The sequence below is a fragment of the Gamsiella multidivaricata genome, assembly GCF_025024155.1.
Source record: "Gamsiella multidivaricata strain RSA 2152 chromosome Unknown BC939scaffold_1, whole genome shotgun sequence".
In the NCBI taxonomy this organism is placed as follows: domain Eukaryota; kingdom Fungi; phylum Mortierellomycota; class Mortierellomycetes; order Mortierellales; family Mortierellaceae; genus Gamsiella; species Gamsiella multidivaricata.
The window spans coordinates 295,152-317,058 of record NW_026251709.1 but is presented as its reverse complement, the minus strand read 5'-3'; the positions used below and the strand labels follow the sequence as shown (position 1 = coordinate 317,058).

Sequence of the window (21,907 nt, the reverse complement as noted above, 5' to 3'; positions counted from 1 at the left end):
AGATCGCGCTTTTGAACGACGTGGTTTTCATATTACTCGAGCCCGTCCTTCTCATCCGTATGCTCTTCACTGAACCGCTCCGCGTCGTGGATACCCTTCTCGACATCGACCCAGACGATCAACGCCAGCGGGATGATCATCATACACAACGGGAATACGAATCCCCAGCGGGTATCATTATTCTCAATAATCGCTCCTGTGATCAGTGGTCCCAGCCAAGACGAGGACTTGTCCGTGATCCCGTACAACGAAAAGAACTCGGATTCTTTGCCCTTCGGCACCAGGGATGCGTACATGACCCGTGAGAACGACTGGAAGGCACCGAGCATGAGTCCGAAATAGATCAGACAGGGCCAGATCTCGACCTTGTAGACCAAGCCGAACACGTCCGAGAATCCGATCAGGACATAGATAGGGACCAGTGCAAAGGCGGCCGAGATCGCCAGGAGGGCCTGTTTGGATGTCAGGTTGAGTTTGCGTTGGATAAAGAGCCACATGTAGGTGCCGATCAAGGCAGAAAGGGGTACAAGGATGGCACCGATCATGAGCTGCGTGTTGTTGAGGAGGAATTTCTTCTTGCCCATAAAGATCGCGAGCGAGATAATGGTCGAGCTACCGTCCGAGAGGATGAACCAGGAAACCAGGTATTTGAAGGTTTCCTTGAGCAGACTGGCCTGGTACAGTGTCTTGCCAACTAGGGACCATACACAAAAGTAGAGAAAAACAAATGTGTTAGCAATGGATAGCTCGAAATATGTAAGAAAGGCGAGAGGGAAGGAGGGGAGGGAAGGGGAGAGAGATAGGGTCTGAACTTACGGCGTCTCCACGAGTACAGAAACAGATTCACGTCTCCATGCAACGGCTCACCCGGCTGGGGTGCCAAGAACTTCATCGTGAAGAACGACACACAGAACCACCAGAGTCCCGCTAAGGCCATACCGATCTGCAAAGAATACGTCGACTGTCCCATCGCGAGCGCGATCCCTGCTGCGATGATCAACAGGGCCACACCCGCAGCATATCCGACCGCCATTGAATGGGAGGACAAGGAATTCGAGACCTTGTCCTTGATGGACTGATAATCTTTCCAGGTGGTCTCGATTCCTGAACGAACGTTCTTTCGGGCGTCTACGACCTCGGGATGATCACGGACCAAGGTGGGGATGAAGGCGTAGTAAAGGACCCAACTGGCTCCGAATGCGACGTTCGAGATGATGACCAGGACTCCTGCAAGCCAGTACAGGCCTATGAGAGGTTTCAAGAAATAAAAAAAAAGTGTCATTCGACGATTTAGTCTCATGAACAGCACCGCCCAATCTCCAACTTCCTTTTTTTTTTATAGGTAAAGATAACATACTTGCGGTTCGTACGGCTGCAAACAGGATGGTGGAAATGCTCCCAATGAACGAGAACGTCAACAAAAAGGTCTTGCGACGCGCTATTCCAGATCATCATCAAAAAAAAAAAAAAAAAAAAAACAATCAAGTTAGCATATCGAATTATCGCGGGGCATTGAGCGGATTTTGCTCATCGCGGAGGAGAAAGAGAACTTACTGCCGTGGTCAGCCAAAGCTCCCATGCTGATAAAGACAAAGGCCTGCAAGAAGACCGAGACTGAGATACAGTACAGCGAGAACGACGCCGTGTCCAGCCATAGGGACCCAACCTTCACAACGCACTATGTATGTATGTGAGAAAAAGAAGAAACAAAAAAAAAAAAAAAAAAGGTTCGGAGAAACGGAGAGCGCCTGTTAAAAAAACAAGGTTTGCAACCCACAATTGATGAGAAACCGCGACACGAACTCTTTTTTTTTTTTTTTTTTTCCCATGAGAGAGCGAGTTTTTTTTAAAAAAAAGACAGGGAAGATAAAACCATCCACGGTCGTATCACACACACACTCTCTCTCTCTGCATCATAGAGATATCTCTGTTCGTCGTTTTTGTTGCAAAAAAAAAAAAAAAAAAAGAAATCTACTGCTCCATCGTTTACCTTGTAGTCCGTTTCATCCTATCATGTCAGCAAAAGAAGGCGCCCGTTAGTTCCACAAGAACGAACTTTTTTTGTTTTAGAGTTTTCATTATGCGTTCCCAGCTCTTTTTGGACATTTAAAATTGTAAAAAAAAACAAGAGCATGTGCCAACCAAAATGAAGAACAAATATGGGGGGGGGAGACATGCATGTATTACAGTAACGCAAATGGGGGGGGGGACTACGCGGTCAAAAGGAGAAAAAAAAAAGTAACCCGCGTTTATTCCTTTTGAGAAGAATACTTCCAGTTGCGGAAAAAAAAGAAAAGAAAGAAAGTACATACTCCACACTACACACTATCGTCACTATCATCACTATCATCACCACCATCTCTACGACCGCCGCCATATACAAAAGACGTTTCTGCACTTACGGTATTACAGGGCAGGTCTCTGTTATCATGTTGACGTCCGTACCCGCTCGACAAGGCCTCTAGAACAATCGGTGCCAGGGCAGAGATACAGACAACACTGTACGGCTCGGCCTAACAGGATACACACACATATACACACAAAGTCAAGAAGTTGGAGTGTAAGTCTTCATAGCCGTCATGAACTCGTCGGTCGAGGAAGAGGAGGAGGGGAGGACAACAACTTACAGCGACAGCATATGCCAGCCTGTGATTCGTCACGCGCGAACAAGAAAAAAGAAACGCGTTAGGGTTATTAAACAAAGCCAATTGCATTTTATTTTATTTTTATTTTTTTGTAAACAAAATGTAAACAGGCAGGACAGAGCTTCTTCGATAAGCCCAATGTGCAATGTGTGTGTGAGAGTGAAGCGGGATGTGAGTATTTGATCCAGGCCAAGTATAAGTAGCGGTAGCAGCAGTAGCAGCAATGGCCAGAAAAATGATTTCTAGGACGGAGAAAGGCTGCATGCATCCTGTTTCTTTAGGTCCCCTCCATTTTTTTTTTTTTTTTGTAAAGCATTAATAAGGACGAATACGGTTTTTGTTTTGCATAGATATTTACCAGCCCTGGATCTCACGCTTAGTGAGGACTTTCTGGTCGGAGTTGATCTCAAAGCTGGGGTTCCTTTCCAGGTCCAGATCTAGGTCTAGGTCTCTCTTCGTGGCCGGAACGGCTTGATCCTGCGGAATAGTACCCTCGTGGTACTCCTCCTTGAGGTCCTGCATGGTGTTAGAAGGAGATAGGGAGGAGTATTATTTTGAATGAAAGAAGTTAGGGGAGGAGGGGGGAGAGAAGCGGGCGAGAGAGAGCGGAGGATGAAGAAGAAGATGGAGTGGGATGCGGAGCTAGAGGAGGAAGAAAGAAGAGAGGGAGGAGGGAGGAGGAGATGAGAAGGATGAGAATGGCGATTGAGATGGAGGGAAGGAATGGAAATGCAGCCAAAGGAAAGAAAGGAGGAGTGATCACATCCACGATTGTAAAGCAAAATTACTTCTTGCAAACAAGGTTATTTTATTTTATTTTTCAGGAACCCCGTAGCCAACGATGGCCAATCAGCTCATCCCGCCGCCCTGTGCGACCCATACTCGGAAGATCTACTCGCACTAGTTCACCATGCTTTGTACGCCCAAATTTAACGTTCAACTGTTCACAACTACACAAATATATCGAACGACAGGCAGTAACGCGCACATGCAGTTGTCTCTTAGACCGTAGCTCTGTTCATAATAGTGATTCATAATAGTGATTCTTACTAGTGAACGGCTAACCGCGGTGAGCCGGTGAATTCCACAGATGAATGGCGATAGAGTGAGCTACTTTTCCCCATGAACAGGACAGCTTTTTTTAAAGTTTAGGATAGCAGGGAAACATGATAACAGCAGCCCTTTCTTTCGCCTTCCCTCTACATCACGTCTTTGTACTCGGACGGCGAACCTTCATCATCAATGTCTCGAGAATGGGTTCATACCTTTGAGAGCCCCAGCAAGCCCAGAATCATCCTTTGTATGGACGACTACTAGTCAGCCATCAACAGTGACTCCAGCGTTATCTATGAGCCAGCTATCAGAGCCAGATCTAATTAACTTGCCGCAAGCGGTTCCAGGTACCATAGTCTTAACAAATCGATCTAATTAAAACACAGCATGTTTCTTACACTTGCAACGTGGAGTGATCCAGTCTTCATGGCAATAGGCCTTTGGAAAGGCCATCTAAAGGCTCGTCGCGCTTTTCACAAGAATGAACGAGTCTGGCGCCTTTTCTGCCTTGAACCCAGGATGTACCTCCCATTCCTTGGTCAAGTCCTCCTCTACCCCCCTTGACATCACACTTCAGCAGTCGCTATCGCGCAATATCCCTTGAAGTCAAGGGGAAGGCCTAGGCATCCTCAACCACTATAGTCCAAACAAAAATAATCGACTTACCCCTATCTGAATCCAGGCGCGTCAAGATCATCTCTGTTGCTCCGAAGTGGATCATCATGGACATGCTCCCATTCACCACACTGGACTCCAGTGCCCTTCGAGAGCTCTTGGGTCATGTCAACCCCCCTGGCGAGGCTCCCTTGTGCAGTTACTATTCGAGGAGGATTGCTAATGCATCGCGTGCGACTGTCCGACTGTCAGAAAAAAAAATCCGAGAGCTGCTGGATCAAACTCTCCTCTTTAGCTACATTACAGCCGATAGCTAGAGCAGCCGCTCCAACAAGCTGGATTGAGAATGAATTCAATGCACTTGAGTGTGCTCTGGACATGGTACCACAACCATATCCTCATCCAGCATCTGCCACAGCTCAGCTTATTAATAAGTCATTAGGCTCAAGGAGGGATCATTGGTCCTGCCAATTGGAATATCCAGGAAGCCATTCTTTTCAGCCACCACAGACAGTGCGCCAGTCATGCAGGAGACCACCGAGATCCTCGGCATGCCTCGTTTTCCTTGTGCCGCACATGGTTTACACAACCCGGTGAGCGGTGAACTTAAATACACGCGACAGACTCTTTGTTTATCAATGAGAATTACTAGTTCATAAGCTAACCGCGTTTCACCAAACTCCATATGCAAGAGCGAGATGCAACTTGCCTCGTATGTACTACAGTAGTCGTCTCCCAACGCAAGTGCAGCAACTTTCCCTTTTTCTTTGCTGTCAGCCGATTGATTTGTACAGGTACTTTATTTTCTACAGAAACGAACAGTAGTCATATTGGAAGAGGATATGCTCTATATTGATTTTTCGTAAGAGAAGCCTGGTAGGAGTAAGGAAGGGGTCGTGCAATAGAAGGTAGGGCTGGGCTATGTAAGGTGTGCGTTATGTTGTTACAAGTGCAATGGGTGCGATGGGTGATGGAGCGCGAGATGGGTGCATGAGGAAGAGACGCCGGACGGAGGGTGTACCATGAAGGGTATTTAAAAGTTGAGTGGGGCGGATAAAGGGTCATCATTGATGTCGTTAAAGTCATAATTGGTTGGTTGAAAGTAATGATACTTTTGTATAATTCTTAGGAGCTTTTTTTTTTTTTTTTTTTTTTTGGTGTCTTTGATTGAGAGATTAGGTCAATCACACTCGCAGCTGTCGGCAAGTTCTCGCACTTGCTCAGTACTCAACACACGAAGTAGGAGGCACTTGGAATACAAGATCCTGTCCACCGGAAACGTGTATTTTTGAGATCGTTGTTGGAATGCCAAAAACCACTTGATCGTCTTGGCTATTTTACCACTCACAGGAAATCAAACATCTCAGTAAGGACCAAAAAATAATATCCAACCTCAACAGTCTGGCCCCCCTCCCCTCCCCCTCTCCCATCAACTTATCTTACCAATCAATTGGAAACGATAAAAGTGCACCAGCAGCTTTCCTGTCGGAAGCAATTCTTCTAGATCCTTTGGGTCCGGCGCCTCCAATGGCGCTGCTGTCATGACTGGATAATCAGTCCTCATCGATATAGCGGGCATAGAATTCGATCCCGGTTCCCGCTGACACCCTCCTCCATCCTTTGACTTTGGTGTCTGAGGAAGATACCATGTAGAAGAGACTGTAATATGCGTGAGATCAAAGACAAAGAGCCCTAGAAAGGGGATGCATCCTTGCTTTTCTAGCGATACTTGATACTGGAGATATTTGCTATGTCCACACTGTTCAGATTCGCTCAGTAGCTGCACACTGGGCCCATTCGACTCTTGCCCTGGGAAGGTCATAAAAATGCACCAAGAGCTGTTAAACCATCCCTTGTATATTGCACAAAAACAATGTCCGTTTATGTACCCAAAGCATGGTTAGATTCATACCAGAGACGCTGCCGGCGGAAACAGCACTGTCCTGTGTCTGGAAATTGAATCGCTGGTTGCTGTCGCCAAGCGTGTCCTTGTAGCTGACTTGGTTCATGGCCTTCCGAATTACCCTCCAGTTGCTACAAGGCGAAATAAAGTCCTGGAGATCTTGAAGGACTCGCATCTCGTAGTTTCCGACCCTGGACCAGGTGCGTCTTAGTCCGCAAAGGTGTGAGGATCCCAAACCCATGACCAGCTGAATGAGCGAGTTGAAGTTTCGATATTGGTAACATTTCTAGCAAATGATCAATAATGGCGGGGTCAAAATGTGACACGAACATAAAACACTGACATGCGTTGAGCCAGTCTGGGCGTCGGCGCGATATGTTGTACCTGTGCGATCCGGATGAATTTTTCAATAACGTGCACTCGATCTTCAATCGGATGCGTGCTGACAACCTCAGAAGCGACCCACATGCATAACTAGGAAAGCATACAGACAGATAGGGGGGGGGTTAACTCTCTTTCGTGCTGTTATGCTTATCCATATCATGACCTTTACTCTAATACAGAGCTGCTGCCTTACCATGTTGCTCCGCTGATTGCTGGCTTCGATACCACTGCGCTCAAGTTCAACCTTGAACAGATAACCGCTGAACGACGACTGGGCCTTACTTCCATTCCTCCTTCCCGCCTTTGTCAACTCCATCTCCAGTAGCTCATCCCATCTAATCTGCTCTAGAAAGTGCTGCTCGAGCAGACATAACTGTTGTGCTACCATTTGAGATCGATAAAACAGAATAAAGGGCTTGTACACAGGCGAAACCGTGCTGGCGTTGTTCTGCTGCGAACTCGTATACCAAGGAGAGCACTGCCATGCTGGAGAAGGAGGAGGGATCAAGCTCGTCATGCGAGAAACCTGTAGCTGAGGAATCATGTCGATGAAATCATCCTGCAAGGCCTCCTGAAGTGTCGCTATTGAATTCTCATCCATAGGCTCGCTGGGTTTCTTAGAAGTATCTTTACTGGAGGCATTCAAGCATGGAATGTGATAGGGACAGTCCGGATTAGGGTGGTAGCCCATGGAAGAGTTGGAGTTGGAGCGTGAATGGCGGCTCGAAATACTGGAGAACTGATTTCGGGTGGGCGAGGACGTAGGTGAAGGAGCCGTTGCTGGTGTGGACCGACCCAGGTTAATGGATGACTTTAGGCGCTTGACCGACTTATTGGAGGCCACTCCAGGAGTCGTGTGAGCCACAGATGATTGAGACTGGGCTGAATCCTGGAAGGCATTTGTTACAACGACAGACGGCCGCAAGTTGGGGTGACTCCGTGCCGTGTTCAAGACGTGATGTTCGTTGATCCCCGTGTAGGCCGGAGTCCAGCAGACGCAGCTCCTGTTGTCAGCTTTGCCCAGCGCATTGATAGGATGGACAAGGTGCTGATAAATGTCCTCGCTCTTCTGTCGCAATTTGCTAATACCCATCGTCATTATCGTGGACCAAGTGTTCCCACTCTTGTTGGATCTGATGGACGATGTCGATTGTCGACGCTCTCTGGTCATCACCGCTCTGCCTTCGCTCATTTGTCTTAACATGGATTGGGACCGAGCCTCCTTTGAGAGAGGTGGTTTCGAATCCTAAATTGAGTCGCCATGTCAGGTATGCGTCAATAATTGCCCACTTTGTGGTCAGCCCATGAAATGCAATAGATATTCCCACGCCTTGCCTTACCATGAAATTGCCTTGAGACTCTTCGACCATGGATCTTAAAGTCGTACCTGCCAAGGTCGATGCGCGATGGCGTCCTTTGACTGGGGTAGAGTGTTGAGTAGTACTGGGAAGGTCACTTGTGATCGACTTGTTTGCAAACGCATCCCAGGACCTTTGTATTGCCGCCACCACACTTAAGCGTTCTACTTCTGCTGCTTTCAGGTCGTCGTTGCCACAATGCGCATCATTAACATCCTCAGCTGTCTTCTCATCCTTTTGCCTAAGTTTTTGCTCCTGCTCTGTCGTCAGACTTTGTTCTGCAAGACCTTTATAGAGCCGTCTCTGGTACTTGAAAAAATCCATGAGGCTGCGGATAATACGGGAATCTCGTGCAGAGGCCTGCACGCGTGGATGAAAACGCATTTCGTTTAGAAACAAGGCCATTTGGAAACGTAATGACTTTGAGGTCAAAAAATCGTCTGCAAAGTGGTTGTTGATCCAATAACGGAATACAACGAACGTGCTATAGCAGTATTAGATATGAAACGTTTGTAATTCCCACATTGTGAGGACTTTGTCCAAATGATCCTGTAATGAAAGAAGATGAGCTGTACTGAACTTAAACTTACCGAACTCGAACAACGTATCGAGATTCCGTGTCCTGCTCCAATGCCCACAAGTATCGCTGGATGAGATATTTGCATAGCTGCACTGGCGACATGAACAGCCGGTACGTGAGAAAAAAGTCTGTCGTGAACCCAGAGTCTACCAAAGGGAAAGGATTAAGTACATCTGTGCCTTTTTTGACATAGCAATTCTTAATAGATCACGTACCCATTCCATGCTGATGGGTTAGTTTTTCAATCAGCTTAACGATTGTGGCGGCAATAATAGGTAAGGGCTCACCACGTCCAGGAGCAGAGATGTCTCCGGTCGAGTCAGATGGGGCGTACACGATGCTGTCGGGGCCTTCATCTTCCGGATGGTCAAACACACGAGAATCAATCTCGGGGTATCGAGGGGGCACTGGTGGCGCGTCAGATAAAAGTGGTGATTCCGGTGCAGATGAGGGTAGCGTCCCTCCTAAAGATTGCCTCTGAATACCGGCATCAGTGCTGCAATAATGTGTCTGATTAATCGGTGGATATGGGATGCCATGGTTGCAGTGGTTGTCCTGGGAATAAGCAGGATTCGGTTCAACGTTGGTGGCCGACGATGTCTGAAGGGACTGGCTATAAAGTTCCCAAGAGAAAGGCATGTAACCGGAGTTCACCTCATAATCAACGGCCAGAGGAAGCGCCGGCAACTTCTTCCTACAGCGCGTACCCCCTGTATCGAACTGAGTTTCAAACCCTGCCCGACCGACCGGCGCGTTCACCGGCACTGTAGATTGCTCAGTCGATTCCTGCGCGCCCTTCAATTCCGAAATTGTTGGCACGATATCACCACTTTCATTCATTAGGGCTTGGGAGTGAGCGATTGCCTCATCCTCCACTGATGGCTGTAGAGGAGTTGGCTGCTGTCCAGGGAGTGCTGTGAGGCAGCGTTGAGTAGGAGTTGACTTCAATCCCTTATCACTTTTGCGTGGGCACCCCACTCCTCCATTCGAAAAACGCGAACCCTGCTCTGAAATGCGAACGCAGCTGTCCGTGAGCTCTGGACCCCTGGAATAAACAATCAAGAACGCAGCATCAGCTCTGGAATTCACTGCAAGGGTGAAACGACGCGAGTGCAAGCCTTCTCTCACCTAGACTCGCGTGGTGCGCACGAGGCCATCATCGACCTAGGCCGAAAGGCTTCGCCCATGTCCAAGCCATTATCGCTCTCGCACGATGCTGGGTGGATCCCGGTGCAGCGCTGCAGTGTGCCCTCGATCATAAACTCTGCAGCTTGTAACTTTTGCCCGTCGGATCCCTTCAACCAGCTGTTGGAGGATGATACAGTGACCCAGCCAAAAATTGTTGCGAGGGCACGGAATTCCTTGGTATTGGGTGCCACACAGGAGTGGCGCCTTCGTCTGGGCATAAAAGGAACTCGCGCGGATGGTGGCGGTGTAGTGATAGTGCCGTCATTTGCGGGCGAAACGAGCAAGCTGTTCTTTGGTGTCCATTGAGTATTCAGTGGTGTTCCTGCCCACGCTGCAGGCCCTCCCATAAGCCGCGAGCAGCGTCGCTCTCTCCTCTGAACATCTCTTTAAACAAGTGTGGCGTGTGATTGAAAAGTCAGCGTAAACTTCGATATGACCCACAAAATCGTCTTGATTGATGAGATAAAGTACCGCCCTTACTTACCTAACGACGCTCCTTGACATGGAACAATTCGCACGACCGCTCCATCCTTCCTCCTCGATCTCCTCATCGTCTTCTTCCTCGATCTCCACATCATCTTCTTCATCCTCTGCGTGAGAGATATTTCCAGATTGCGATTCTATTGTAGCAGGTTGGCCGATATGTGGACTGAAGTAGCCGCTGAGGGCATCTAGATACCCCGGATCTGGTGAACTTAAGGTGTGCAGCAAAATCCTCTTGCGATCTGTATACTTCAGAGAGGACGAAGAGTATTCTCGGGCTTGAACAAAAGACTGGAGTTGGATCTGTTGGCTTTGTCCCTGGTAAAAAAGATACTGCTGCTCATCGAGAGATCGAGACCGACAGGCATATTGAAGCTGTTGAAACTGTATGGATGGCATTGGTTCGTAATTCTGGCGCAGAGTGGGCTGATTAGGAGGTATTGCGGAAGGAGGGGACGGAGAGCCGAGTCCCTGTCCCTGTCCCTGTTTCTGCGTCTGCTCCTGATTCTGTTCCTGTCCCTGCTTTTGTTCCTGTTTATGCGCGTGTAGCCGAGGAAGCAGTGGGGACGATGATTGGTCAGTCAAGAGACCATGACCGGGGGACACGTTCTTTGTGTCCGGTGCATACGGCGTATTGGTGAAGACGGGGACTGGTACGGAGCGGGGCAGAGGGAAAGTTAGGGGAGTGTCTGAACGTGAAGCAATTGAGGGAGACTGGGGCAGATTCTGATGGAAGGGGGCCATGACTTTGCAGGCAGTAGGGAGAAGGGAAGAAGAGGGTTTGGATAATACAGAGTGGTGCTCCCCTACCCTATTTGATTAAATAGGAATGTCTTCAGTGAACACTTTTTTTTATCTGTGTGGTGCGCAGATAGACAAGGGGGATCAAGGACGATACAAGGAGGAATTGAGCGAGATGATTAAATAGGGTCAGAAGTAGGATGAACAAGCTGATCTGGCGGTGAGAGGGTCGCATATAGTAACGTCGGATGGTTCAGTTGTTTTTACAGTGGGCGCAGTGGGTGTAACAAGGCAAGTGCTGGGGGACGGTTCGCTGCTCTCGGTCCATTCAAAGAATCAAGAGCAGCCGTCCAACGAGCGATGCAAATGATTGGACAGCAGTCGAGAATGGAGTGAGTGGAAAGTATTATTGAGCAAGAGTAGACAAAGATAAATACATGAACAAGAACAAGATCGAAGAGAAAGATAGCAACAAAGGAAGAGGGTATCGATAGCTGCCGAGACAGATCGTGTTTCTTGGACACTTGGTCGTTTGTGGCTGTATTTCCTCTTTATTAGCATCTGCGAGATGGAAATTACATTGTATTATATTGTATGTAGGAGTAAGAAAGAAGAGAAGGACGAGAAGGGGGCTACAGAATGCGACAGATATTGCGACAGGAATTAGTGTCAGAGAATTACACGGATGAGTCAGCTAGAGAAAAGGACGGAGAAGAAGACGATGAGGGTATCAACATCATTAAAAAAGACTGCCCTATAGCGCCTGGCAGACAGAATGCTAGCATGGTCAGACATGTCGACTGAGAACAGACAATCCGAGTTTCAAATTGGATGTAGTTACGGTGCCGAAAGGACAGTGATCGATTGCAATCTTTAATGTTGCTTTTTCTCGGGTCCAACTAGAAATAAGTATGAGGCGTGAGTGTTGTGCTCAAAAGTGGTTGCATGGTGCCATGAACATTGACATGGACATGGACAGTGACAAAGGGAGGGAAGAGCGAATAGGCTTGATGCTGCCTTGAATTAAGTTTAGTCCCTGAGCCAGGGGGCCAAGAAGACGAAAAAAAAGGGAGTGAATTGGGTTAGGAAGACCATTAGCAGTCAACACAGTTACATGCTCAAGAACGAAACTGTCATCTCCGATCCCCTTCCGTCAATCTATCGTGGGCCTTGCACTCCTTTCGATCCAGCTAAAGGACGAACTTGGCCCACGCACGCGCTCTCTGCAAACTCCAAACCGTGCAAATAAATAAACCATCCCTCCACGAGTAGTCCCATGGCTACTGAGGGTAATTTGTACGTGCATCTAGTATTTTTCTGATAAAAAAATGCAATTAAAGATGTGCTTTGGCACCCCGCCCATGTTCTTGGCACAGGATGAGCTACATTTGTTCACGCAATAGGCTCATGAGTAAGGAAGTATTTATTAATGTAATAGATGTGGTAGGAAAAAAATGCTTACTAGCGAGATATTAGGAATGTACAAAGAAGCGCTGCTTCCCAAAGCAAGGTAGAGATGGAAAGAGGAGCAGCCCGAAGGCACTCTTATTCTGAGTGCTTGATCTCGCCAGCCTGCTGTGCAAGCTGGTAGAACAAAGAGTTGGGCCGTTGCAACAGCGTCTGTGGGGCCTCGAATTCCTCGACGCGCCCCTTCTCCAGAACCAGAATCTTGTCCGAGTCCATAATCGTTTTGATGCGATGCGCAATCGTCAAAATCGTCCGATCCTTGAACTCTTTCCTGATTGTTTTCTGAATCAGCTCGTCTGTCTCGACATCCACAGCGGCTGTGGCCTCATCCAGGATCAGAATCTTGGTCTTGCGGAGCAACGCACGGGCCAAGCAGATCAACGAGCGCTGGCCGACAGAGAAGTTGTCTCCGTTCTGCGATACCTTGAATGACAATCCACCTGCGAGCGAGGAGATGTGATCCTTCAAGTGCGCACGCTCCAATGCCTCCCAAAGATCAGCATCCTGCAGCTCGTTAAACGGATCCAAGTTCTCGCGCAATGTGCCGACAAACAACGTAGGTTCCTGGGGAATGATGGCCAAATGCTGGCGGAGATATATCAGGCCAACCGTGGAAATGTCCACACCGTCGATCCAGATAGATCCACCGTCCTCCTCCACCTCGACCTTCTCCAGATCCTTGGTCTTTTCGGTTTTGGCGGGATCTGCATCCGAGTCGGCACCGTTATGACTAGCCTTGGCCCAGTGACTGTTGGCTGCTTCAACAATACGAAACAGTGCCAATGTCAACGAGGATTTACCCGCACCAGTACGGCCACAGATACCGACCTTCTCAGCTGGCTGCACCTCGAATGAGACGTCCTTAATAACTAGATCCAGACCCTCGCGGTAACGGGTAGAGTAGTTCCTGAATTCGACGTGACCAGCCTGGGGCCAGTTCTCAGGCAGCTTGACGTCTGTCTGCGCAGGTGCCTCGGGGTTCTTGCTGGCGTACTCGTTAATGCGCTCTACACCGACAAGTTGGCTGGAATAGAAGAGCAGTAAACGTTAATTCAAACGCACTTTAGAATGGAGAACAAAGGACAGAGAGACAGCAATCGCGAACAATGAACAACGACCTACTTTTGGAGATCACAGTAACTGCGAACGAGCCAGGTGATATCTTGAGTGACCGACAATGCATAAGACAGCGCAAGTCCGACATTTGCGGAGTCCAGAGTGTTCCTGCTCAACACAGCGAAAAGAGCTGCAGCCAAGACAATGACGGCACCCAAGGCCTCGAGGCGAACCTGCAGCCAGCGGTTGGATGTGACCCAAGAGAAGTAAGCGTTGGCAGCAATATCAGCTTTACCAGCGTTGTCTTGTATAAAGCGCTCGTTCGCTCCCAATGCGCGGATAGTCGTGACACCAGACAGGGTTTCGCTGAAATGTTGGTAGATTGGCGACTTGGACACAGACTCGATACGTTTAAGCTGGCGACTGGTTCGGATATAGTATGTCTGTGTGAGGAGATAGATAACTACCAGCGGAGGAACCATAACCAAGAAGATAGGGGTGGAGGTCGCAATGACGACAATGGTTCCGATGACGGAGGTTGCGCACAAGAAGACATTGATGAAGTTCCAGGGAAGCAGTTCGTCCAGCGAGAAGATATCGCTGCTGAAACGGTTAACGATTCTTCCGAGTGGGGTCGTATCAAAGAAGGACATGGGAAGGCGCAGCATCTTTGTCAGGAGAAGGTCGTGCAAGCGGTTTGACGCACGGATGGCGGCAATGGCCATGGTGATATAACTGGATCCGACGTTCAAAACCATGTAGGCGACGATAAGCGCTGCATAGACTCCAAGAAACTCCGCGATAGTATGGCGATTTGTCCCAGCAACACTCGACCAGTACTTGAGCCAGACATTGGTCCCAATCTATAGGCAATAAAGGGAGAGAGCTATGAGTAAAAGAAATAAATGTGCGCCAATATGAAGGCGCATATCGAACACCAGCTGTCGCAGCTCTTACCTGGACCGCCTGCCCGATGACAAACAAGGAAACAACGAGCAAGGAGTACTTGAGCGAAGCTGCCTTGGCATAGATAACATACACTCCCCACGATACGCTTCCAAGCTCCATCTTCTCTTCTGCAACCAGCTCGGCCTTTTCATCCTTCTGGACAACAGCAAGGGCTTCCTTCTCGCCTCCATCTTCAGTCATGCCGTCCTCGTCTGATAAATCATCATCACCCTGCTCGGCGCTCTTCTCCTTGCGTGCCCTGCCCTGGTTGACTGAGTACTCCGTGATCAACTGGTAAAGCGAGTCCTTGGCTTCCATCAAGTCGTTATACCTTCCAACCTCAGCAACTCTCCCTTCCTTAATGACAATGATCCGGTCCGTGTGTTCCAGGTGGTGAATGGCGTGAGTGACGAGGAGGCGGGTCTTGTCCTTAAGCAGACCGGTGGGCCCGATCAAGTGTTGCCAGAGATGCTGGTCGACATGAGCATCGACAGCGCTCAGGGGGTCGTCAAATAGGTACACATCTGCATTCTCGTAAGCAGCTCTTGCCAAGGAGACACGCTGCTTCTGACCTCCCGACAGATTGATTCCACGCTCGCCGATCTCAGTCTGATCTCCGGCTGGGAGCATCGCAATGTCGGGCAAGAGACCGCAGGCCATGAGGATATGGTCGTACCGTGCCTGATCGAACTCATTCCCAAAGATGATATTGTCCTTCAAAGTCGCGTTGACAATCCAAGCCTGCTGTGGAACATAGGCTAGTCTTCCATAGACCTTCACACTGCCCTGGCGCCTGTACATATCTCCAATGATCGCGTTTAGCAGCGAAGACTTGCCCTGTCCAACGCGTCCAACAACGGCTGTTAAATCTCCGCGAGCAACCTTGATATTGATGTCCATGAGCGTAGGTCCGTAGTTTTTCTCGACAGGTACTTCCTTCTCGGGTGCGGGCTTTCCAGCCTTGCGGGCCTCCTTTACGAGCTGCTTATGCTTCTTGGCCTCTTGTTTCTCGCGTATTTTCTTTTCCTTCTCGGTCTCGATCTCGGGGCCCTCTTGTTCCCAGGCAAAGAGACCGTCCTTGATTTCGATTAAAGGTGTGCTGGGGTCGTCAGGCAAAGTCCTGAGATGATCCGTGGTTGACTCTGAGATTTCCTCCGCCAGTAAAAACTTTTGAATGCGAGTCGATGCAACCGTGAGAGCAATCGTCTCGGCAATAATATGCGACATCATACTAATTGGACGGGTCAGCATACCGAACAAACTGATCGAGACGAAGACGCGCTGGGGCGTGATATCTCCTGGTCCAAAGTTGGGTCCTCCATGAGTGGCGTAGACAGCGAATGAGACCAAAGACACCACCAAGGGGACAGACTGGAACATGATTGACATGAATGAAAAGATGATACCGATCTTGCGGAGACTGGACACTTCACGGCGACGATACACACCAACACGCTCACGAAAAGAGTCATCCCAACCATACAGCTTGATGACCTTCATGCCCGCCAGCAGCTCGTTCATGAGACGGACACGCTCGTCCATAGCAGCCAGCTTGATATTTTTTTGCTACGAATGTAGTAAACGTTGATTGTAGAAATAAACTTGGCGTCAATTATCGCTGCAACAAGGGGAATCTCCAGTCTAGAGATCGAACCTATGCACAGCGTTGCATCTTATATTACCTTGAGAAAAACACGTGCAATAATACCGTTCAATGGGGCGATAAGGAAGATGGCACCGAGACCGGCAAAGACTGACCAAGAAATCTGCTGGTACAGCATCCAGATCGCAATTGCCATCTCGTAAGGCGTGGAGATAAGCATGGGCATAAATGGCAACGCTTCGGCCCATCTCTCGGCATCAACAGACATGTGGTTGTTAATTTCGCCTGCAGTCGACTTTTGCTTGGCGGCACTTGAGAGCCTGAGTGACTTGCGGTAGATCATTGCGATCGTCGCGGTCCTGGCCTCGATACCGACGTTCATGACGTAGAGGAAATATTGGGCCATGCAGATTGAGTTCAAAAGCGAGGCAAAGAACATGCCGAACGCCAAAATCACACCCAAAGAAACTGGCTTGGGAGTGGGGTCCTTGTACGATCCGATGAAAGAAAGCAGCTCGTTCAAAAGCTGAGGCAGGACATAGGTCAGGGTCGAGGCCGCGAAACGGAAGAACAGGACCGGGAACCATTGCCATCCAAAGGACTTTATGACCGTTGTGAACAGGTGCGGTTTTGTTCCGCGCGCCTTATGCTTTGTGACCTGGGCCTGCCACAGCTGATTGAGATGGTCGTGGCTGTACTCGGTCTTAATTCTTTCGGGCATCATGCCTGCGATGTCCTTGGGTTTAAGAGGCGTCTTGAATCCGGAGCTGACAATCGGCTGCAGATATTGGAAGCTGATGCGAGAGAACAAGTTGGCTTTGCTGTATCGGCTGGCATTACTCTTGCGCTGGGCTTCAGTGCGTCCTCTGGGCCAGGCCTCAACGATGAAGCCGAGAATGTTGATGGCGAAATAGGCGACGAATGCTTTAAACTGATCCTGGTTGGTCTGGTCTAGCAGTGCCATGGTGCGGATATTGATGGCAGATGCGACGATGGAGAAGAAGTAGAAAGAAAAGATGACATCGCTGGAACGGATCTCCTGCAAGTGCTGATAGTAGTTGAGAGGGACGACGGTCAACTGTCGTTGGAATATCAAGAAAGAGGTTATGGGATGTTGTTAGTGAGATATGATACGTCTTTATGCAACGATTGGGCATAGTGCTATGCATTTTGTTCACTCCATACCCAGGCGATGGCCATGCTAATAGTACTGAACATGGCTGCAGGTATATAGTCACCGTCCTTCAAAAGACCGGCTCTGACAAACAGTGCGACGGCGTTACCGAGCATCAGGATCTGTGAGGGCCAGTAGATGATGTTGGCGCGGCCGAGATTATGGGACTTTCCATATTTCCACATGTAGATGGTTTGAGAGAATGAGGCGATGATCACCAAAAGAGCGGGAAGTCCCAGCAGAATGGTGTTCTCAACGCAGGGCGTGAGATCCGGTCGCGTAAGACTTGTTGGACCCTGTTGAGTATCATTGAAGGGGTGCGTGTGTGGAATTGTTCAAGAGAGAAGAGAGTGCCATAGTGAGTGAGTGAGCAAAAAAGATTTGGTGGGTGTCAAAGGACCTTCTTCCGTGAGCGAAGAGTCTTGGTGTCCATAGAGGTGACAAAAGGGACCCTGGTGCGTACTTACCCAGCCCTCGATATCATTGCAGAAGGCACCAACACCCATTGATTTCAAGGTGGATTTGTTCCTTAATTAATGATAAGTTTGTTGGAATTGGTGGCGTTGACGTGCTGATTCCAGCAAGGGGGATGCGGAGCAAATCAAAAGGAAGGAATAACGCACAGTGAAAACGAAAGCGACAAATGAGATATATGAAAGTGGAATAGGGGTATCTTCGAGAAGAGAGAGAGAAGAAAGGGTGGGGATGAGCATGTCAACCATTGGTTTTATAAGAAAGAAACCAACGGGTTATAAAAAAAGAAATGAACACCATTTTTGGTCCGCAACCTTAACTGCGGGGAAAAGCTCACTCCATCTCCCAGGGCCAAGAGTCCGATCAACCTGGGGATATCTTTTTTTTTGTTTGGATGCATACATGTCTGTAGACATCCGCGACCAGTAAACTGGGGACGAAAGCTGCCTCAATACCTTTCTCGCTTTAATGTATTCCTGCTCATTGAAGCACTCGTCAAGTACGAAGTTAAAGGGTCGCCTTGGCAGGCTAACGGCTTGGTGTCGTTCCCGGGGAGTTGCAGCTGCCAAGACGCGCAAAATTTCCGTAGTATCTAATAGAGTTAGGCGTGGGACACCGAAACGCATCCAAAAAAGACCACGAAGCGAAGATCGAGTGCAAATCGTAAGATTCAAATAACCCTTCGCGCATCGTGTCAACATTCTACGCTGAGACCCCTTCTCTTCTTCTTTTGTGATGTCGCACCATGCACTTTCGTCCTCCATCGTGGACTTATTTGGCAGGTGCAGCCCATTACGTTTGTCCATTAGACTATACGCAATCACAGGCAATTACGTTGGCTCATCATTCTTCCCATGGGGACACCCATATCCATACTCATCCCCGCAGCAGAAACCAAGTCCCTTCCTCGGAGGTTAGTCAACGTCGCGACTACGCCGCCTGGAGATGTAGACTAGACTTATTCGTACAGACAACCTTCATAGTGCCAAGAATCTTGCAACCATACCGTTTATTGTCGTTCCCTCCGCTCACAAAAAAATAAAAAGCGGCCTGAATGAGGGATGAGACACGCCCTCTGGTTTTTGTGAACCTTGCTGCATTTCGCCCATGACTTCCATAACTGGTGTCGTTCCACAAATTCACTGTATCCAAACTTTAGGATTCCCATGCTTCTTCTAAGGTTCGGCTCTATGAATATCGGTGCTGAACTGTGGCCTTGTTCAATAATCGCACAGGAACATGAGAGAGAGGATCAGAAACCAGCTTACCCGTGCTGCCCTAAAGGAGTAAGCAATTTTTTTTATTCTTTTTGGAAAGATTAGGTTGGTCGCCATGCGATTCGCTTCCTGCTTCTAATCCTACAGACTAACAGGGGTAGTTACGCTATATAACCCTTATCTGATGGGAATCTTGCCTTGTGCGAGGGAACACTTTGGCACAATGATAGCAGCGTTCAGCGACACAAGCGTGTTAGGTGGTTGGGATTCACACCTTGATCTCCATTTATATTACATGCCGCTGCACACTGCCCTACATCCCAAACACGTCTCTGACGTTTCTTCAGGCAGACTCGCACCTTCTTGGGACACTCTCCACCCTGCCTCTTCGCTTAATATTCGATAGCATTTCGGCATTTTGCAGATTTATCAGTAAACGTCTAAAAAAAGAGGGCCTGCTGAGAACCATATCTTATCATTGGATCTGCTGCCCTTGCTATTCCCAGTCTCGCTTTTCCGCGGCGATACCAGCTCGGGAACGCGTTCATCCAAGCGCGCTACAAGGTTGCCCTTTGAGCCTTACCCTTATGTCTTCCAGATGTAGGAAGCTGCCGCTTGTCCAGTGCCTTTAGAGGCCTCTACCCCTTATTTTACTTGACATATTCCCTGGGATACACCCTGGACGTGGTATTTTTATCTAAGCAAGATGCAATGTCTCCTATTACTCGAATAGGGGCGTTGTAGCCGCTTGAACCAAGGCATTCTCCTTTTGCATTAAGGTATGGAGACAACATCCATGGTCGTCGATCACTCCCTGACGTCATCATATATGGCAAATGTTCTTCCCAATATATAACGGGTACCGGGAGCGATTAAGGCGATAATGTATGATATTGTCAAAATGAACCAAAACAGGGAAGATTACCCTTGCAGACAATGGAGAGAGCTTGAGTGGTCACTTCAGGCAGGAATAAGAAACAGTGGAAGAGAGAAAGGGGGGAGGGGGGTAAGGTATGCATATCGCCCACTGCCTCCTTCCGAATCTTGGTTCCGTGGCCCCTTCTTCTCTCGTTCATAACTCGCGACCTCTTGATGTCTTTTTTTTCTTGCTCTACTTTCGCTCTCTTCGCATCTCTCTACCAACACTCATTTATCGTGCTCGCAGCCCCCAAACTGCTCCCATCTTTTGCAAAGTATTTTAAGCTCAACTCTGCTTGCCACACCATATTCCACCTGCGACCCGTTTCTTGATCCCGTGCGAGTCAAATTTACCACTCGATTATAGACATTAGCACGGCCTCTCACTGCGCCGTTGATCCGACGGTGTGCATTTACGAGATTCGATCTGTCACCCAACACAAACGTGCTGTCTCTCCAGTTGTGGCAGTGGCACCTACCGACAACGCCTCCGAATCCTCCTCAGCTTCTATTATGTATTCGGGAAACATATTGATCATCTGTGCGGCAGTGCTGGGATCCCTGCTGTTGATCGTTGCATTGATCCTCTTTTACGTCTGTATGAAGCGCCGACGCGCTGCCCATCGGATTGGTCACTTGCAAGGATTCTTGCCTACATTCATGGATGAGAAAGCAGCGGACGAGTACTTCAAGAAGCAAGTGACAGCACTGCCCTCGGCATCGACGTTTGTGCCTCCACCCTCCAGCGTCCATCATCGAATGCGATCAGAACCGGCTGATTTTACCAAGGGTGAATGCGTAGATCGAACCAACAACAACAATCGGTCCGATTCGAGTGAGCAGTTCCAGCAGATCTTGTTAACTGAGGGCACCTACTCTGAGAGTGACGATGAGATCGCCCTCAAGGGATCACTATTGAGCGCTTCACGGACCAGAGCCACGACTATTACGATACCTACGATAACGCTGCACCGCAGCGTCAGTTTGAACCACCACCGTAACTTGGGTTACACCAGCCGCTCGGCACCCATGAATGAAGAAAGTGCGCAAGATTCACAAGACACCGATCCACTTCCAACATCGGTCAAGATCCGTTTTGCGGACGGACAGGCTCCCACCAGATCCTCGATTTCCAAGCAATACAGCAGCTCGAACATGTTCTCTGCCAGCATGAGCTATCCCTCTCATCGCAGATCGAGTTCCTCAGCCATGGAATTCGATCTTATACAGTTCTCATCTTCTTCGACGTCGTTCGAGTCCAAGCGACATGCCAACCATCCGCACGCTGTGGAGTCAGATGAAAGCGATGATGATGATGACGCTGCCTCTACCGTGTCCTCCGATGGATTCGACCATGACCATTTGCCCGCGCACCAAATACACCAAAACTTTGAAGAGCACAGTCCATATATCAGCGATAAACAAGTGCTGGACGAGGACCAGGAGGTGCTCCGATATGCTGTTGCTCAGCATCCATCTCTTTCATTTCGCCATTCCCAAGGCATTGCCTATTCCACTCCGCCCATGAATGTGCCAATTCGAGTGGCACAAGGAATTGCATTCAAGGGCAACCCTCCAATATTCCCTTCTCGCAGCGGCTGCACGGAACACATGGTAGCAGGCATACACCGGAGACGTTGCAGTAGTGAATAATCTAGGCATGTTGACAAACAATGCCTGTACAAAATTGTACACTTTACAAAAGTAACATCCAGTTCAGTAACATGGTCTCATGAGCAACCAAAGCTTCTACCGATGTATATACCAGACTATGTAAATAGTATAATAAACGACCCCATATAACAATGCGGTCGATATGGATTTGGACAGGGGATGACACGGCATCGGGTCAACTTTGCGCCTCTTCAAAAATTGTGATGACAACTGCGTAGTCTCACAAAAGCGTAACCAGCCGAGCATTTCGAAAGTCCGGATGGGTCTAGTATCCATTACAAAGAGAACCGTGATTCTCCTGTTAGACTGCCATGCCCGCAACATGCACGTAGACTATGCTTAACTAGCCGCGTCGAGCGCCATGTTTTTATGTTTTTGTTTGGTCCACATGGCACGGCATAGTATGGAAGATTCCTTTTATTCTTT

General features: G+C 48.7%; 6 protein-coding genes across 6 annotated transcripts; 1 reads left to right on the top strand and 5 right to left on the bottom strand.

The window, feature by feature from the left end:
• Positions 1 to 32: 32 nt before the first annotated feature.
• Positions 33 to 3,167, bottom strand: BC939DRAFT_472216 (autophagy-related protein 22-like protein; the record flags this gene model as incomplete). Its single annotated transcript, XM_051558254.1, has 8 exons — positions 33 to 694; positions 817 to 1,245; positions 1,358 to 1,438; positions 1,555 to 1,678; positions 1,991 to 2,008; positions 2,403 to 2,513; positions 2,628 to 2,646; positions 3,004 to 3,167. The coding sequence occupies 8 exons, from the start codon at positions 3,165 to 3,167 to the stop codon at positions 33 to 35; spliced, it is 1,608 nt and encodes a 535-aa protein (XP_051417754.1).
• A 1,927-nt stretch (positions 3,168 to 5,094) lies between these two features.
• On the bottom strand, positions 5,095 to 5,469 carry BC939DRAFT_433851 (uncharacterized protein). The gene has a single exon (XM_051553291.1). The coding sequence runs from the start codon at positions 5,397 to 5,399 to the stop codon at positions 5,139 to 5,141; it is 261 nt and encodes an 86-aa protein (XP_051417753.1). The 5' UTR covers positions 5,400 to 5,469; the 3' UTR covers positions 5,095 to 5,138.
• A 363-nt stretch (positions 5,470 to 5,832) lies between these two features.
• BC939DRAFT_2004 (ras guanine nucleotide exchange factor domain-containing protein) lies at positions 5,833 to 8,554 on the bottom strand. Its single transcript, XM_051550606.1, has 4 exons — positions 7,941 to 8,554; positions 6,794 to 7,846; positions 6,601 to 6,690; positions 5,833 to 6,502 (listed from the first exon to the last, which is right to left on the bottom strand). The coding sequence occupies exons 1-4, from the start codon at positions 8,361 to 8,363 to the stop codon at positions 6,155 to 6,157; spliced, it is 1,914 nt and encodes a 637-aa protein (XP_051417752.1). The 5' UTR covers positions 8,364 to 8,554; the 3' UTR covers positions 5,833 to 6,154.
• On the bottom strand, positions 8,555 to 11,119 carry BC939DRAFT_2003 (uncharacterized protein). Its single transcript, XM_051550605.1, has 3 exons — positions 10,211 to 11,119; positions 9,667 to 10,110; positions 8,555 to 9,583 (listed from the first exon to the last, which is right to left on the bottom strand). Exons 1-3 carry the CDS (start codon positions 10,951 to 10,953, stop codon positions 8,746 to 8,748), a joined length of 2,025 nt encoding a protein of 674 aa, XP_051417751.1. The 5' UTR covers positions 10,954 to 11,119; the 3' UTR covers positions 8,555 to 8,745.
• Positions 11,120 to 12,495: 1,376 nt separating this feature from the next.
• On the bottom strand, positions 12,496 to 17,704 carry BC939DRAFT_472214 (ABC transporter type 1, transmembrane domain-containing protein; the record flags this gene model as incomplete). Its single annotated transcript, XM_051558253.1, has 6 exons — positions 12,496 to 13,441; positions 13,540 to 14,336; positions 14,431 to 15,987; positions 16,104 to 17,102; positions 17,210 to 17,494; positions 17,666 to 17,704. The coding sequence occupies 6 exons, from the start codon at positions 17,702 to 17,704 to the stop codon at positions 12,496 to 12,498; spliced, it is 4,623 nt and encodes a 1,540-aa protein (XP_051417750.1).
• A 2,250-nt stretch (positions 17,705 to 19,954) lies between these two features.
• On the top strand, positions 19,955 to 21,575 carry BC939DRAFT_433843 (uncharacterized protein; the record flags this gene model as incomplete). Its single annotated transcript, XM_051553290.1, has 1 exon — positions 19,955 to 21,575. A coding segment is annotated over exon 1 (1,136 nt), but the record flags the coding sequence as incomplete, so codon positions are not given.
• Positions 21,576 to 21,907: the final 332 nt, after the last annotated feature.